The sequence below is a fragment of the Leuciscus leuciscus genome (assembly GCF_965113295.1).
Source record: "Leuciscus leuciscus genome assembly, chromosome: 4".
NCBI classification, from domain to species: domain Eukaryota; kingdom Metazoa; phylum Chordata; class Actinopteri; order Cypriniformes; family Leuciscidae; genus Leuciscus; species Leuciscus leuciscus.
This window is the reverse complement of record NC_138728.1, coordinates 30,067,246-30,085,014: the sequence shown is the minus strand read 5'-3', so window position 1 is coordinate 30,085,014 and position 17,769 is coordinate 30,067,246. Positions and strand designations below refer to the sequence as shown.

At 39.9% G+C, this 17,769-nt stretch overlaps 2 protein-coding genes across 5 annotated transcripts in view; both read left to right on the top strand.

Annotated features, from left to right (window-relative positions):
• The first annotated feature begins 6,337 nt into the window (after window positions 1-6,337).
• The window catches only part of LOC309497667 (uncharacterized protein), a 44,669-nt gene continuing 33,237 nt past the window's right edge, over window positions 6,338-17,769 (top strand). The window contains exons 1-2 of one of the 2 annotated variants that reach the window (XM_082167974.1): window positions 6,338-6,373; window positions 7,573-7,697. In XM_082167974.1, the coding sequence (XP_082024100.1) occupies window positions 7,613-7,697 (85 nt within the window). In that variant the 5' untranslated portion in view covers window positions 6,338-6,373; window positions 7,573-7,612. Of the gene's footprint in view, window positions 6,374-7,570; window positions 7,698-17,769 lie in introns of those variants that run through there. The other variant, XM_082167973.1, reaches the window with a different exon arrangement.
• LOC309496596 (zinc finger BED domain-containing protein 4-like) lies at window positions 11,682-16,618 on the top strand. Of its 3 annotated transcripts, none has more exons than XM_082166623.1 (3): window positions 11,682-11,898; window positions 11,941-12,419; window positions 13,671-16,618. In XM_082166623.1, the coding sequence occupies exon 3, from the start codon at window positions 14,137-14,139 to the stop codon at window positions 15,496-15,498; it is 1,362 nt and encodes a 453-aa protein (XP_082022749.1). In that variant the 5' UTR covers window positions 11,682-11,898; window positions 11,941-12,419; window positions 13,671-14,136; the 3' UTR covers window positions 15,499-16,618. The 3 variants fall into 3 exon arrangements, with proteins under 3 accessions (XP_082022749.1, XP_082022748.1, XP_082022750.1); XM_082166624.1 differs by lacking the exon at window positions 11,682-11,898 and having other exon boundaries at window positions 12,082-12,102; window positions 12,310-12,419; XM_082166622.1 differs by having other exon boundaries at window positions 11,682-12,419.

Genomic DNA, 17,769 nt, shown 5'->3' with positions numbered 1-17,769 from the left:
TTGGGTCTGGCTTCACCCCCTCTTCACTGACAACATCTCCCACAAAGGTAAGTGTTTTCACTCCAAACTCACATTTATCTTTGTTAAGCTTCAGATTCACTTCCCTTGTCTTGTCTAGCACTTTTCTCAGTCTTTCGTCGTGTTCTTCTCGAGTCGACCCCCAGACTATGATGTCATCCATCATTGTCTCTACTCCTGGTATGTGCTCGAAGATCATGTGAATAGTCTTATGGTAGACTTCAGGCGCTGATAGGATACCATACGGCAGACGAAGAAACCTGTACCTGCCCTCAGGTGTGTTAAATGTGCACAGCTTCGAACTCTCCTCGTCCAGCCTTAGCTGCCAGAAACCTGACGAAGCGTCTAGTTTACTGAACCATTTAGCTCCAGCAAACTGTGCCATGATTTCTTCTCTCGTTGGTAGCTTAAAGTGTTCTCTTTTAATTGCTTTGTTTAAGTCCCTTGGGTCCAAGCACGTTCTCAGAGCACCTGTTTTCTTTTGCAGAACAACCAGCGAACTGACCCATTCAGTTGGCTCATCTATTTTCTTGATGACCTCTAATTTTTCCATGCGCACTAGTTCCTCTTTCAGTTTTCCACGCAATGCAAAAGGGATTTTCCTACAAGGATGCACAACACTTTTATCCACACGTATTTTGTGCTCCCCAGGTAGACATCCAAGTCCTTCGAAACAGTCTTTATACTCCTCCATGAGTGAGTCATGATCATTTGCCGTATCTGATGATGTCACTACAAACACTCTTTTTACCAGATTGAGCTTTGTGCACGCCTTGAGTCCCAGGATTGGTTGTGCATTCGTATCCACGATCAGTAGCAATGCTCTTATCTGCTGGCCTCGGTGTTTGAAGGTTGCGAAGCATCTGCCTTTGACAGGAACGCGTTCTCCTGTGTATCCTGTCACTTTTGTTTTTATAGGATGAATTTTGCTTTTCACAGTCAATGTTTTGTAATCTTCAAAAGATAGAAGGTTTACATGGGCGCCTGTATCTAACTTGAATGGTATTAAAGGGGAAATGAAACGTCCATGTTTTGGCACTGGTAGTAGCTACATATATTAGAAAAATCACCTTGCCAAAAATACGCAATTGATTTGAAATGGAGGAAGACGAACTTGAGAGACCTGTTGAGCCTGTGTGTCCCATTACTTATGCATTTGAGTCGATACGGCGTGGGAACCGAGCAGTGGTACGTCGCTATGTCGAACAGCTGGTGATACATGGCCGTAGCCAGCTATGAGGTCACCGAGGTCCGGACCTCGGTCATTTTTTTACATTCAAAAATAAAATTTCAAGCTCTCTGAATGATTAATTAGCCGTTTAAACCACCTCATATGAGTGTTTGCAATTCATTTTGCTGCGAGAATCTAGCGCAGTGAACGGGGCTTGAGAGCGCGTTGTGAGGGCGCGGATGCGATCCAGTGTTGCCAGATCCATCTAATGGAAAGGTGGCAGTAGTCTTCTGGACTTGTTTTTCTGATTTAATGTCACACTTTAGGAAGTTATTAAAGTGGAAAGTTGCATGTTAGGGTTCGTGATATATTAATCTTATTTCCAAAACACAAGCTTTGAATTTATTTCGGATTATTATAAAAAAATAATAATTGTTGCTTGTTTTTCGTAGCAATATCTGGCAACATTTTACTGTCGGCATTATTAAAAAAAAGCTTATAGAAAAACTGTAATTGCTGACAGGAAGATACCACATTCGGTAAGACAAACGCAATGATCATCGTGATTATCTGTAAGAAATGTATAACACTATCAAAAACAATAGCACAATACAGATCTGTATGTTACAGAATCAAAAACAATAGCACAATACAGATCTGTATGTTACAGAATGAAGCAGGAAGACGGCTTTTTTTATTGAAGAGTATGATTGAAGAGTAGTCCACACACACACACACACACACACACACACACACACACACACACACACACACAAGCTATAACGTTAGCAAATAGCCTGTAAATAGTTTGTAACATGTCTGTAAAATGTAAAACATTATATTGAATAAAAAATTATTTCACAAACATCTACAGTGTGCATGTGCAGTTTGTTAACATAACGTTAGACGTCGTCTTTTTGTCTGGTACTAAGTTAGCGTTATTTAGCTAGTTCATGCTTACAGCTGTTAGCTAACAATGACTGTACCTAACGTTAGTTGTTCGCTGGTTCGACCAGCACATGCATCTTGTTAACGAGCCAGTGTGATGCAAACATGTATGAGAGGTTTGACATGATAATATGATAGCAGATGAACGCTTTTTATGCGTAGTTTAATGTTAAGTTTTATGTCTTTCACTGCGTTTTACTGAACTCAGCCCAGAGACTTTAAAGCCAACCAACCAGTGTTGTGCCTGAACGCGTTCATTGAACGATAGTTCATGAACTCGTTCATATTTTGGGCGAACGTGAACTGAACGTACTCTATTACTGCCTGATGAATGTTACTGTGAACTCGTTCATTCTGGTGGCTGTGAACGGCACGCTCTCTCAGTTTAACTTCGTTCATAAGGGTGCAAGATTTCTATAGAAATGTATTTGTCCCGTTCGGAACCTCCGTTGTCTCGTTTATTGACGCTGATCTAACCACTGATGTATGACTGAATCTGATACAACAGCGGCACTTGATCACGACACACCGGTCATCATCCAATCACAGTCCACACTCACGCGCACCAGACCATACGAATAACAAACTCTAAATTGAGAATTAATTATTATTTTGGGACAAATCATTGTTTGATTTGCGCACAGAATCCTCCGCTGTCTGGTCGCTTCGATCCGGACTCGCGCTACCGGCAAATCCCTTTCACTGTCCGACTGGGTTTTGATTTCGGCAAATCAGTTTTGACGAATTCAAACAACGTGATTATTGTGAGTCCAACATACACCCAGCCACGCAAGAAAGCATGAAATCGTCCTGAGGGAATAATATACTGATGTGATTTGCTGCCCAAGAAACATTTCTGATTATTATTAATAAAAAAATAAAAAAAATCAGGATTTTTTGATGAATAAAAGGTTCAAAGTAAATTTATCCGAAATAAAAAAAACGTAACATTATAAATGTACTTTCTGAATAAAAGTAGGCTATTCATTTCTTTAATTTCTTTAAAAGTAGTGTATAATTACAAAAGCTTTCTATTTCAGATTTAAATGCTATTATTTTGAACTATGGTTTGTGTGTAATATAACTTTAATCAAAACAAATGTGTTGTCTGAAAACCTTTTAAACACATACGAACCTGAAATGACATATAGGCCTATAGTGTTATGTTGGCCTAGCCTATAGCCTACAAATATTTTGAGTGTCCCTCATTTTCCTGTAAAGAACCATGCACGATTGTCCCGCATTTGTTTAGTTGGCAACCCTACCCTCAATGCTATGTAAACCCTGGTTGGATAAGGATTTTAAAATTGGATAAGAAGATGAAATCTGACACATAGTTTCAGTGTTAAAACTGATAACATAATTGCTGTCTGTGGTTTTATATGGGCTGTGGCAATAATTTTGAAAAATAATAGCTCGCAGCAACATGGAAAAAAAGAACTGAACTAGTTCATTTTTTGGAACTGTGAACTTTAGTTCAAAATTTTGAAGTTTGAACTATGAACTGAACTAGTTCATTTTAAAATTTGTGAACTGAGCTTTGAACTAGTTCATGTAGAAAGTGAACTTTCCCAACACTGCAACCAACCCCGTGACATCACATGTTAGAATACTGCACAATGGCGGCGCCCTGGCCGTGAAAGATATAAAAAAAAAATCTTTTTTCTTTTATATGTTTACATTTATCATGTTTCTTATATAATTGTTGATTATAGTGGAAATCCATTTTGTAAATCATGTAAACTTGATTGACTGCTTCATTTCCCCTTTAATGTCTCATTCACCTCAATTGGCACAATCCATTCCTCTTTTTCAGTTGTATGAGCCTGCACCACATCCACAATGAACTCCTCATCATCCTCTTCTTCCTCATCAACTGCGTAGACTTTCTGCTTAGAAGCTGATTTGCAACATCTTGCATAGTGATTGCTCTTTCCACAGTTGTTACAGGATTTTCCAAATGCAGGACATGATTTTGGCTTGTGGCTGCCTCCACATTTACCACATTTGAACTCTGCAGATTTCTCTTTTTGGTCTTTTTGTTTGGTAAATGTTTTCTTTTTCTTCCATTCTTTATTTATTGCATGCACTGTTGTTTCACCCCTCCGAAGCTCTTTTGCTTGTGCTCGAGTGGTTTCTGCTGCTCTACACATTGTGACACACTTATCTAGTGTAAGTCCAGTCTCTCTGAGCAGTCTTTCTCTGAGTGTATTGTCCACTGTGCCACAAACGATCCTGTCTCTCACTAATGAATCTCTCAGGGTGCCAAATTCACATGTTTTGCTTAGTGTGTGAAGCTCTGCTAAGTACTGATCAAAAGGTATTCCTTGCTTTTGGTCATGGGTGAAAAACTTGTACCTCTCAAATGTCACGTTCTGACTAGGCACAAAGTACTCTTCAAACTTTGTAATTAGCTCTGCTAAAGTCAGATTAGCTTCATCCAGCTGAAAGCTATTATATATGTCCAAAGCATCTTCTCCCATAACATGCAAAAGGATGTGAGCTTTCAATTTTTCATCATCACCCCCTGCACCACTTGCTGCTAAATATATATTAAATCTTTGTTTAAAACGCTTCCAATTATCAGCAAGATTACCAGTCAGTTGCATGGAAGTGGGTGGACTTAGCCTCTCCATTACTGCACGTCGGGGTACCAGGACTTCCTCAGCTCTCTCCTGTTGCTGGTTGTCCTCCGATTCGGGCACAAAATCCTCTTCTACTTGTTCGATCTGTCCCTCATCCCCCGCTTCACTTTCACTGCCACTTGTAGACATCACACGCCGTAGCAAACTCGTTTAGCATGTTGCGTTATTAACCCTTTACACTCACGCGACCGGGGACTTTTCCGTCTTATTTTCTCTTCTTTCGTGACTCACCCGTGGCAATTCTTCTCTCCTAACTGCTCACGGCCACTTCTGACACCATGTGTTGTTTGCTTTGTCTTATAATAAGCAGACGAGACGTGATTGAAGATCTCTATATCTTTACTTAACAACCTGCATATCTCCACAACTCTGTGCTTCCCCTATGCTTCCGCGCATGCTCCACACAGGTGTGGCATGCTGGGTAATGTAGTTCTTAAACTAATGTACTCATAACATCACAGGATTGATGCCGGCATCGATGCCAGGTTGGGGACCTAGTAACATTGCCGTGTTCAGTCCCGGAATGCTCGCTGTGTGAACAAAAGCCGTAATCGTAGTGATAACGCTGAAGCCATGATCGTTCGCGAGCTAGTTAAATGGTACGTAATGCGCAAGTTTATGATCGAATCAGAGAAAAAAATGCCCAAGCGTGGTTTCTCACATCAATGTCATGTGTCTTTGCGGGATTTTTACGCGTAGTGTGTGAACACACTCTCTAATTCTGGAAAATCACTGGCAGTGTGAATGAACCAAAATCAAACGAACCCGGGTCACTTTATCCGTGTATTTTCCGGAATCTCTGTGTGAAAGGGGCTTTGGAAATGCAGAGAACAGTCTTTCTCCAGCCTTCCTTGAGGTTTGAGTGTCCTGGTTCCACTGGCTAAAGGCGGGCATATACACTGTGCGATGTCTGTGCGATTTCAGCAAGGTACCTACTCACACTGAACGAGTAGATCGCATGTGATGTAAAGCCAAAGCTCAGGATTTATGTGCTCACACTATACGGTCCGAACGTCGAGCTGCGACTTCACTTCTCACACTATACGTGTGAAATATGCGCGAATCAGCGCGATAAACCCTCGTGCCGGGTTGCGCCTATAGACAATATCATGTTTCCAGAGATATTGTCAAAACAAGCATCAGCTATCAATATCAAGATGATTTAGCATTTCCAATTTATGTATTAAATTATTATTAGTATTATTGTATTATTATTATTAGGGAAGGCCCAGGCTACTTTTATTATTAAAGTGATAGGCTGTTATAATTTAATTGCCACGCAATAATTTTATAGCGCATCACCGCAAAACCAACGCGCTGTGAGGATAATAAAATATTAAGCTTACTCCTCCTTATTGAAAATTGTCTAAAACATTTAGGTCGATTACAATGAATTATATATAATTAATTATTAACAGTCTATAATATGTCCGAACACTGCAATAATTCATCAATGAAAATTAAAAACAGCTTTATTTTAAAAACATTGTTTAACAAATTAACAAAAGAGGCAAAGTGTAGCTAGGCCTACATCGCAGGTGGCTTGGAAGAAGTGGGTAATGGTTAATCCATTTTGCAACACGAACTGGAGGTAAGCAACAGTAATTTGTAGCTTTGAACTACAGAACTTAAAGATCTCCCTTTTTGCTTTTTTTTGCTTTTTGTGCTGCAGATGAAACTTCTGTTTTCGCGCAGGCGCAGTGAGGGAAAAAACACTGAGTTTAGGACAATCGGTTCTTAGCTCTGTTTCAACTGTGCGATATAGTCACGAGGAGCGACCAAAATTTCTAACATGCCAGAAATTCATCCAACCATCCAATTGCCGGTCGGGAGAGGTTAATCGCCTCTCGTTTCCCCCTGTACACTGCACGACAAACGACGCACGACAAAGCTGAAAATCGGCCCGACCCGAAAAAGAGTCGCACGAGTCAGAATTCGGCTCAAAATCGGACGAAAATCGCACAGTGTATGCCCGCCTTAAAAGAGGGGAAATATATAAATGAGCCACGATTAGATGACAAGCAATCAAAACACATCTGTAATTCTGTCCTGTCAGTCATCTGATCACTGGATTGCACTGAAGACTTGCCATTTACATTAGTTCATAATATAAACAATAAAATAAGCTCAGACTTCATTAGAATTGTGTGAACATTATATTACCGCTTATAAAGTCAAATTTTTCATAACTATCGTTATTGCTAGCTATTAATAGTTTGACTTTGGTGGCCAACTAGCTGTCAACATAATGTTATAATGAACCAATACAACCAAAACAACTGTTCAGTCTGACCTGTGAAAGCTAATTCCCCGAGATCTGATCTGGATCGTACGGCGTTTTGTAAAACCTCAAAATAGTCAGGCACCTTTTCTTCAGTCTACTTGGCCGGCAAATATGGCCAGCAGCCAGTGGGCAGTCTATGTATTTGTTATGTCTATGGTCAAAAAAGTGTTGATGCAAGGAGAACATAAACATGTAATGACAACTTTAACAAACCAATTTGTATGAAAGTCTCTAGAATCTACAAGCCAGTAAATACCACATGTAAATACTAAATGCCTTAATATTAAGTATCTGTATAGTGTGTGTTCTTTTAGTAACATTTTTTTATTAAGTTATTTTTTATTGTTTGTCTAATCAGGTGATTTAAGTCCATTAACTCTCACTCTGACTGACTCTCTTAACACTGAACTACTGAACTAGAGCTGATTGAGACGCACCCAGAGATTTAGTTTGGATTTATTTTTCCTTTCTGTTAATTATTCTCATCTTATCGTCCAAACGCACAGAAAAAGACACTATTGTAAATAGTGACACACTATTATAAAGATGGCGTTAATTAAAGAGGAGAGTGAAGACATGAAGATTGAAGAAACATTCAGTGTGAAACAAGAAGATACTGAGGAACAAACAGGTTGGTTTCATTCTCAAAGCTGAACTCATTTGATCCTTATTAAAATGTCCAGCTCTACAGAAATGAATTATATTTTTGAAGAATGTCATATTAGTGTGTAACATTAAACCCAATATCTGAACTGGAACAAGGAAAACCATGTATGCCTATCACTAAATTATGCAACATTAACAAAGCATGGACGTTACAGTAACTAAAATCCAGAGGGTCAAAACATTTTAGACATTACCATAATAAATATATTAACCCCTTAACGCCGTTTGTCGCGAATTCGCATCAAACCCCTCCCATTCAGACTGCAGGCGAGATAGCGTGTGTATTCCCCCCAATGCCTGTTTGTGCACATTCGATATACCTAGGAACCTTTTGCACGCACTGGCATGGTTGCCAAGGTAGCGGTTTTCCCGCACAATTGGGCTATTTTAAAAAAGGAGTCGCGGGAAAAATTACGGAGTCGCGGGTTGCGTTTTTTTGGGCTACATTTATAATGTACCGTGGGTGCAAAAAAAATAAAAAATAAATTGTAGACAAAGATAAAACGAAAAGGGAACCTTTTATTAGTGGGTGTTGATCCTGGGAATGAATACTTGGCAACAACCGCTGCTGCTCGCGAGACGCGAGTAAGCGCATCACATGTGCTTTTGACTCAACATCACAAATCAAGCATCATCACATCACTCACATGAGAGCGTTGTAGAAGCGTCGGTTCGGTTGTCCGTGGATGAACAAGCAGCATTCTAAAATGTCAGGTAAATGGGGAAAGTATGGAAAGAAGTATAGTAAAGAATGGGAGACAGAGAAAGGATTAAATGAGTGGATTTGAAGTGTTCCAAATGATGATAGAAAAGCGTTCCGCAAATATTGCAAATGTGAAGTAAGAGCTCACCACGGTGATAATTCTTTGCTAAATATAATGAGGATTCGAGCTTACATGCAAAGAAGAAACATATGCTGCCATGAATTTAAACCATCACCATGGATGCTTTCTCTCTTTACTGCTGAAATCTATTCAGCACCACCTAAGAAGTGTGGGGAAGAGAGCACAAATGTCTAAAATAAAACAGCCCTGAGATTGTATATAGTTCTGTTCAAAGCTGTAATCAAAATGAGGCTGCACAGTTAGACCATCTAAGAAGAAAATGTTGTGAAAAGATCTGGAAAAAGAGAAGACAAACAACAACAAAAACAAAGGGACAAGTGTTCAAGTTCACCCAGTAAGCATTTTGGTAATAATATTGATAAAATCCAGTGTATGTTAATTTAGTTTAACAGTGTGTTAATTTTAATATTGATGCTTGTGTGTAAACAGAACAACCGCAGATCTGGAGAGAAAAGCATCAGAGATAAGTGCTCAGAAGGAGGGTCAGAAAATATCAGAGAGGACATGTTCTTATTTGACCTTTATTGTATGAGATTGTGTATAAAAAAAACACAGTGAGTGATTTTAAGAATTTGGGTAAGACAAAAGGCCAAAACTTTAAACTTAAACTTATACATATATAAATGTATTTTAAGGCCCTTTGTGGGAATCCACCCGTTGTCTAATCTGATTGGACACTGGAAAATTGGGCTAGTTTTCATTCCATTTGGGCGGGTTTTGAGTTGTCATTGGGCTGGAAATATTTCTGGGACCTGGCAACCCTTCTCGTGGGACCGTTCGGAGTGGGAACTACATCTGGTTCACGGAAGCTAATATTTTGGTTAGCAAAATCCGCATATCAAGGCCGCAAATGTGGAGAAATTGCCCAAAATGAGGTAAGTTGTGCTAAGATAAAAAAATATGTACCAGCTTATTGATTGCTTCTATAGCTATGTTATTCAAATAGACTTCATGTGACGAATATTTTTTACGTACTTTTGTAGATTTCTGTTTGTAGCGAATTCACGACATTCGTCCATAACGGCTGGATTCGGCTATAATGGTTACCAATAATAATGCTGTATTTAGAAGGCTTTCAGCACTCACATGCATTACTGTGACCCTGGACCACAAAATCAGTCTTATGTGTAATTTTTTTTTAATTGAGATTTATACATCATCTGAAAGCTGAATACATAATCTTTCCATTGGTATTAGGTTTGTTAGGATATGACAATATTTGGCCTAGAATCAACTATTTGAAAATCTGGAAACTGAGGGTGCAGAAAAATCGAAATATTGAGAAAATCGCCTTTAAAGTTGTCCATTTCTATAGGCGATTGTGCTGCATCCACTCACAAGAATGAATTTTGTATATATTTAAGGTGGGAAATTTACAAAATATCTTCTTGGATCATGATCTTTACTTAATATCCTGATGATTTTTGGCATAAAAGAAAAATCGATAATTTTGACCCATACAATGTTTTGTTGGCTATTGCCACAAATATACCCTTGCGACTTAAGACTGGTTTTGTGATCCAGGGTCACATTTTATTTAGGCAGATAATTTCTATAATCATTACAAAAATAGCATGATATAAAAGCAATTCCTGTCCTTTGTTTTAACACAGAACATAATGAATGCAACAACGTTCTATGGGAAGCGACCAGGCGGACTTAAAATCAGGATTCCATCAGTCGAAAGTGACGACAGCTGTCTCAGTGACAGTGGGGATAGTGATGAAGACTACACTTCTACACCAGGTGATGAAAGCAGCGATGGTGAGAGTACTGACAACAGCAACAATGATGAAGACTCCGATGGAAATCATGATGTATTGTACATCCTAGCACCAGTGCTATTGCTGCAAGAGGGAAATCAGCTACCACTACAAAAAGAAAAAAACAAAAGGTAGTATGGAAGACAGTGAAGCAAAATAAGTCTGGAAAAGACATTCCAATTTGGCAAGGTGCTCTTCCAGATGCTGATGCAATCAGATTGCCCATTCAATACTTCAGAGACAATACTTTTGATTCTGATCTTTTGGATACTATTGTGGAACAAAGCAATCTTTATTGCACACAACAAAATCCAAATGGTGCCCTCAAATTGGATCAGAATGAACTGGAGCAGTTTATTGGCACTGGAGTGTACATGAGTGTTTTCCATTTACCGAGGTCAAGAATGTACTGGTCCCCAGTGCATGTCGAGTACCGCATGTTGCTGATGTGATGTCCCGAGACAGATGGGAAGAAATAAAACATTTCATTAATTTCAATGACAACATGGCACCCAACAACAGTGATAGACTTTTCAAAGTCAGGTCACTTATTGATTCACTCCTCCCCAAATTTCAGGCTGTCCCTCAAGACTAAATGTTGTCTATTGATGAACAAATGGTGCCATTCAAAGGAAAAGAAAAAGGTCTCAAGCAATATATCCCCAATAAGCCATACAAATATGGATACAAGATCTTTGTGCTTTGTGACACAAAAGGCTTGGTGCATTCATTTGACATCTTTGCAGGGAAAATTGAGCCTGTACCAGGACTACCAGACATTGGGGCAAGTGGAAACATTGTGCTAAAGCTTGCACAGGTTATCCATGGTGATGTCAATCATCTGGTGTACTTTGACAACTGGTTTTCCTCCTTGGATTTGTTTGTTGCTCTTGCAAACAATGGGATACCAGCTCTTGGGACTGTACGGCAGTGTCGCCTGCGAGGGTGCAGTTTCAGTGCAGACACAGAAATGAAGAAGAAGGGAAGAGGCACATTTGAAGAGCAACAGGTTGTTGTTGACAATGTGGAAATAAGCAGTCGATTGGTTTGACAACAGAGGGGTGATTGTTCCAAGTACTTTTGCCAGTGCACAGCCTGTTTCCAACAATGAAAGATGGTATAAAAATCTGAAACAGAAAGTGACTGTGGAATGCCCAAGCATCATCAGCCTGTACAACAAGTTCATGGGTGGCGGTGGCGGCGTTGATGCTCTTGATGCACTGATTGCATATTACCGCATCCACATAAGGTAAAAAAAGTACTACCATAGACTCTTTTTTCACTTTGTGGACATGGTCATTGTCAACAGCTGGTTGTTGTATCGGCGGGATTGTGAGTCACTGACAGTCCCAAGAAAGAAGCAGAAGGATTTGCTTGCTTTCAGAACATCTATTGCACAGGCACTCTGCATGCAAGGCAAGGATCTGTCAAAGAAGAAGAGGGGGCGGCCTTCATTGGATGTTGAAAGGGAGTTTGAGAAGAAGAAACATAGAGGGGTCCAGCTACGGTTATGCCGACACAGGAAGTCCGTTCAGATGCTGTGGGTCACTGGCCAGTGGTTGAAAGTGAGCGACAACGCTGCAAACTCCCACATTGCAAGGGCCAGACTGTAATCAAATGTGCAAAGTGCACCGTTCACCTGTGCCTCAACAAAAACAAGGACTGCTTTCGTGAATTCCACAAGTAAGACTGTTTCATGCAAAGGCACTTCAAGTGACATGGTCACTTTCCACATGACCCAGTTTCACATGACAGATGAAAAGTTCAGTAATTGTTTGTATCCTGAGAACTTTGAAATCTAAAAGCAGGCCAGTAAAGTTTGAGAAACCCTGCCCGAGTGACTCATGCATTCACTAACTGTTTCATGTATCTGCTAGTGATCGACCGATATATCGGTCGGCCGATATATCGGGCCGATATTTGCGGGCTGCTGCGTTCGCCAATAGTTTTTTCCCGGCATTATTTACAGACAGGCGTCCGCAGGCAGCTCTGTGTTGCTGGAGACGCTGCAGTTCACGTGCAGCTCATGCACTGCCCCTCCCACACTAGCAGAGTGCTGGAAGCCTCTTCAAGACAATGGTAAGTTTTAAACTCTCAAAGCATCTTTTAACTGTTTGACTTAGCTGAAATATTGCCATACACTTTGAAAGTGGAAACACGTTGCTCTATATGTGCGTGCAACTATAGCTAAGCAAGTTTGTGGGTCCAAATGGAAAACACGAATGCCTCATCTATAAAACTGCTTGTCATTGTATTTAGGGAGCTGCAAATAGCTAAGTTTGAGGCTAAATTTATCCATATCCAAACGCCAGCTGTTACGAACACTGGTCATAGGATTAAATAATGCCTACGTTGTTCCGTGATTCCGTGATATTTGTGGGAGTTTTATTCAGCGACCACCTGGCTTAGACGTGTGCTCATAAAAAAAGCGACGCGGTTGCGACACACATGCAATGCAGCGCGCTCGTTTGTCCAGGCGCTCCTATGCCGTGGTGAGATGAAAACATCTAAACTTTTCAGAATGCCGCAAGCGCACGCAGGTCATGTGACAAAAAACAACTGACCTTTCCATGACAACATCGAAAGATCGGCCGAACAGCTGATCATAGCTGGACAGGGTGGGTTTTTATTTCTCATCTCCATAAATATATGTAGTGGGCTAGAAATAAATGAATCCTTACTTTCTCGTCATCATGGAGAGTGCAGTTCATGGTTGCATAGCAACGACAGACGCCATGGGAGCGCAAGCGCTTGTAGAAAGGAGAAAGCAGCGCGGCCGTGCTTTCCACACGTTTTTAGACGCGATATGTGAACAGTCCCTAATTCATCATAAACTGATAATCTATTTGGTTTAAAATCGTTTTTGTTTTGTTTAAAATGGAGATCACGATTACATATATCAGACAACTACACAAAATAACATGTTCCAGTCTATTTATTAAAAAAACGAATTTGAATCATTAATTCAAACATGTTTAAAACAAATTAATTCAGTCTCATTCATAAATACCTGTTTAATTAATGGATGATTCACCGTTTTTTAATGAATCTCTTGAGTCTTCTTGAATAAAAGATTAAAAGGAAAAAAAATTGACAGTCGATTTTTGCCACCTACTAGAGTAATGTAATCAACACAATCTTTATTTGAAGAGACTCCTTTCACTAGCCATTTTATTGGTTATTGCTTAAAATTGGCAAGAATAAAAGGAAGAAATATTTATTTATTCTTCAAGTATTTGCCCTTTTCTATTGCCCATAATTTGGATGATATGATTGTAAGATGAATGAAGAAGTGACACTGATCTGTGTTTTTGTTTATTCTTTTTGAAGAAATGGCAACAAATCCAGTGTGGCAGCATTTTACGCAGCCTACTCCAGGTAAGGCTCACAGCAACATCTGCAGTATATTGGTGAGCATGGGAGCTGAAAAGGCAAAGACGAAAAATACTTCCAATATGTGGAGCCACTTGAAACGTCACCACCTTGTAATGCTTATAATGGAGCACAAAAAGAAAAGGATGATCGAGCAGCAGCTTCTACTTCTGCAGCAAGTTCAACAGCCTAATCTTGTGCAGATGTTCGATGCCCAGAGGAAATGGGGTAATTCTGACACCAGGTCCAAAAAAGTTGATTAATCATCCATTTACAGTTGTCTCTGGTGTTGGTTTTAAAAGGTTGGTGGCATTGCTGGAGCCCAGATACTCCCTCAAAACAGAAAAGTACTATCGCACTGACCTCTTTGAAGATGTTCACACAAAAGTAGAAAACAAAATCAAGGAGCTGGTCACGTTAGAAAATGCAGGCCCCTATTTGGCATTTACAACGGATTGTTGGTCTGGTGAGTCTGACCTGTCATTTCATTGACAGTGACTGGGAAAGGAAACAAATTGTCCTCAATGTCAAAGCCATGCATGGCTCTCACACAGGTGAATATATCAGCGAGGTGTTCCTCAGTCTGCTGAGGCATTGGGACATCGACACAGAGAGAGTCATGCTTGTGCTTCGCGATAGTGGAGCCAATATGATTAAAGGGATGAGGCTCACCGAAGTACCCGATCTCAGCTGCAGTGCTCACACACTTCAGCTGATGGTAAATGACGGGATCAACAGCCAGCGAGCAGTGATGGACATTGTTGCAAAATTAAAGTCTTCTGCTACCCATTTTAACCATTCGACACTGGCAAAACAGCGTTTGAAGGACATTCAAAAAGAACTTGACCTCCCCCAGCACAGAATAATCCAGTCGGTGCCAACACGCTGGAACTCCACTCTTCACATGTTGGAGAGCATGCTGGAGCAGAAACGGGCACTTACTGTATATGCAGGGGAACATGGAAAGATATCAATCTTAACAACAGATCAGTGGACTCTTGTGGGCAATTTGATTGACACACTGAGCCCGCTTGAACAGGTAACACTGGAAATGAGCAGATCAGACTCATCAATATCGTGCATAATTCCCAGCATCACCGTCCTAAAAATGCTACTTGAAGTTGAGGGTGCAAAAGCAAGGGGCATCAAAACACTCCGTGACACTATGCTGGACAGTTTAAAGGCAAGGTTCGAAAACGCAGACAAGACCAAATGCTTGGTCCTCGCAACACTGCTAGATCCTCATTACAGGGGTCATGCCTTGGCACCAGGCACACTGAGCACTGCAAAAGACTGGATAAAGGATGAGCATGCCACTCTGTCTGAGGCTAAGAAACAGATAAGGGCTTCCTCAGAAGATCAAGGCCCGGATCCAAAACGGATAAGGGTGGAGGAAGAAGAGGAGGAAGACGCTAGTCCGTCTGACATGCTTGAACAGATGTATGCCAACCTTCTGGGGGCACACGGACCAACCTCTGAGGAGACTGATGATGAGGAGGAGCAGCTTTTCACTCAACAGCTGGATCAATACCTACGGGAGCCGTTGATCGACAGACAGACGGGCCAACCACTTGCATGGTGGAAACAAAATGCATCCCGCTTGCACCTTCTGGCACCACTCGGCAGAAAATTTCTCAGTCCACCCCCCTCCTCTGTTCCCAGTGAGAGGGTATTCAGCGAGGTCAGCCAGATATATGAGAAAAAGAGGAATAGGCTGACGGGAGAAAATGCAGAGTGTCTCTGTTTCCTCCATTATAACCTGCAGCTCCTAAACTGGGAGTATTAAGAACTTTCAGTGAGGGGTGTGTGGGGTAAAGAAGTGGGGCAATGAACATTATGCACAATTCTTTTGATTTTTGTTCAGTATTGCCGTTTACATTTTCCTTATCTTCTTAGGAAAGCCATTTGCTCTACAAGAGATTAAGTTAAATGCACTAAAATTTAGGCCTAAGCATTAAATGACTAGGTTGTAAATAGTTGGTTACTTTTTTAAAATTAAGTATAGAACAATTTGCACTTTATTATGCTGCTTGCTTGTTGCTACTGTGTGCAATAGTGTAATTATTTTATTTATGCTTAAATATTTATTTTCAGAATTTATTTTCAGAATTTGAATGATGCTTAAAGGAGCCGTATGTAAGATTGTGGCCAAAACTGGTACTGCAATCACTTTCAAATTACTGTAGAGCGGTGTATCCCCTCCCCCTCCCCCCTGACTCGAGGTTGCCAGATAGGCTGCAGGATCCAGCAGGAACGTAGGCTGCTACGTAGCTGTGGTAACTAGAGCAGAGCTGGCAACCCCGATGCCGACACACTACTGACTTCGTGATTGGTAGATAGGTGGAGGGTGGAGCTTCAGGCCAAAACACAAGATGACAACATCAACATCAGTTGAGGGCTGCAACTTCACTTTTTAAATGACAATATCCTGGCCGTACTACTGTTGTCAGTGATATAAGTATTTGAAATGAACATGATTTCTTAATGTCTAGTGACATATCAGGGCCATTTTATGATTAATTGAAATACATTTATTACATACAGCTCCTTTAAATATTTATTTTCATTATTTTCAGCACTGAATTTTTTTTATTTTTTTTTTACTTGTTCTACCTCACATGTTTTTAATATTTGTCAAATATTGTTTTTTTAAGTTCAATAAATGTTCCTTTTTTAAATTGAGACTTGTAACATTTGTTATCATCATTGTGTCATTTTTATGATGTAAATTGAGTGTGCAAAAGCAGTATCGGCTCCAAATATCGGCCCAAGAAAATCGGCAGCCCGTATCGGTCATCGGCTAAGGCTGATGAAAAAAAATCGGTATCGGCATCGGCACTAAAAAATCCATTTCGGTCGACCCCTAGTATCTGCTAAACAAATCAATCTCACAATAAGCACATTAGGCAATCATTAGGCAACACTTTAACCCTCTGATGGTCTATATTTATGTCTACACTCGTGTTTTTTGGGGTCTCCAGAGACCCCAGACAATAACATTTAATTTTGTAACAAGATAATAGTTTTTTTTTTTTTACAAATGTAATTTTATTCTGTTTGTTAATGTTTTTACTCAACATTTGTGCAGTTTTTGGAGAATTTATGATATCTTTTAAATTTCTATAAATAAATAAATAAATATTTATTTAAATAAGCTTTTTACAAAAAAACAGCATTTGATGTAAAATTCACTTTATAAAAGACCCAGATTTCTAACTTTCATTCATGGGGATAACATGGATCATTTTAAATGGTTTAATGTAACATTTATGCCCATTTTTTGGAAAATGCAGTTTTAAAATAAAAAAAATATCACTTTAACCACTAGATGGCCATAGAGCTCCACTATATGCTATTTGACTACCTGAAAGATATCTTTTCACAAGTTGGATTCAGTTGGATTCATATCTAAATATTATAAAATCACAATTATAACAAAAATAAAATATTTTTGTCAAAGTTTAGCATTTTTTTGTACTGAAACAGGTTCAGCTATCTAGTGTGAGTGTGAAACAGCAAGAGGAAGCAAGGGGATTTTTTAGACTGTCTTCTCAAAATCATTGGTGCTGTGCAGATGTTGGGTAGGCAGGGCTTACCTTTTAGGGGCCATGAATGTGGTGAGGGAAATTTTGAACAGGTTCTGAAGTACAAATCAGAGGATGACCCCTCTCTAACCAAGTGGTTGACAGGTGGTAGAAAGGATGTATATACTTCAGCTATGGTTCAAAATTAAATCCTGACTTTGTTCAGCAGCGTGATCATACGCAAAATAGTTGAAAACATCAGATCACTTCCACACCTGCAGTACTCTGTGATGATGGATAGGACACGAGACGTGTCTGGAAAAGAGCAAGAGGCAGTGTGTTTGAGATATGTTGACAAGGATTTAGTCCCTCGTGAAGAATTTATTGGTATTTTATGAGGTTTCTTTGACAACAGGAGAAAATCTAGCAAAAGTAGTCATGGATGTTTTGCAGCACCTAAACTTGCCTATCACTGGGCCAAGCATACGATAGGGCAGCAAATATGGCTGCCAAATACAATGGAGCACAGGCCA

Coding starts and splice junctions, on each gene's coding strand:
- LOC309496596 (XM_082166623.1), top strand. CDS start 14,137: ATGCAGGCCCCTATTTGGCATTTACAACGGATTGTTGGTCTGGTGAGT.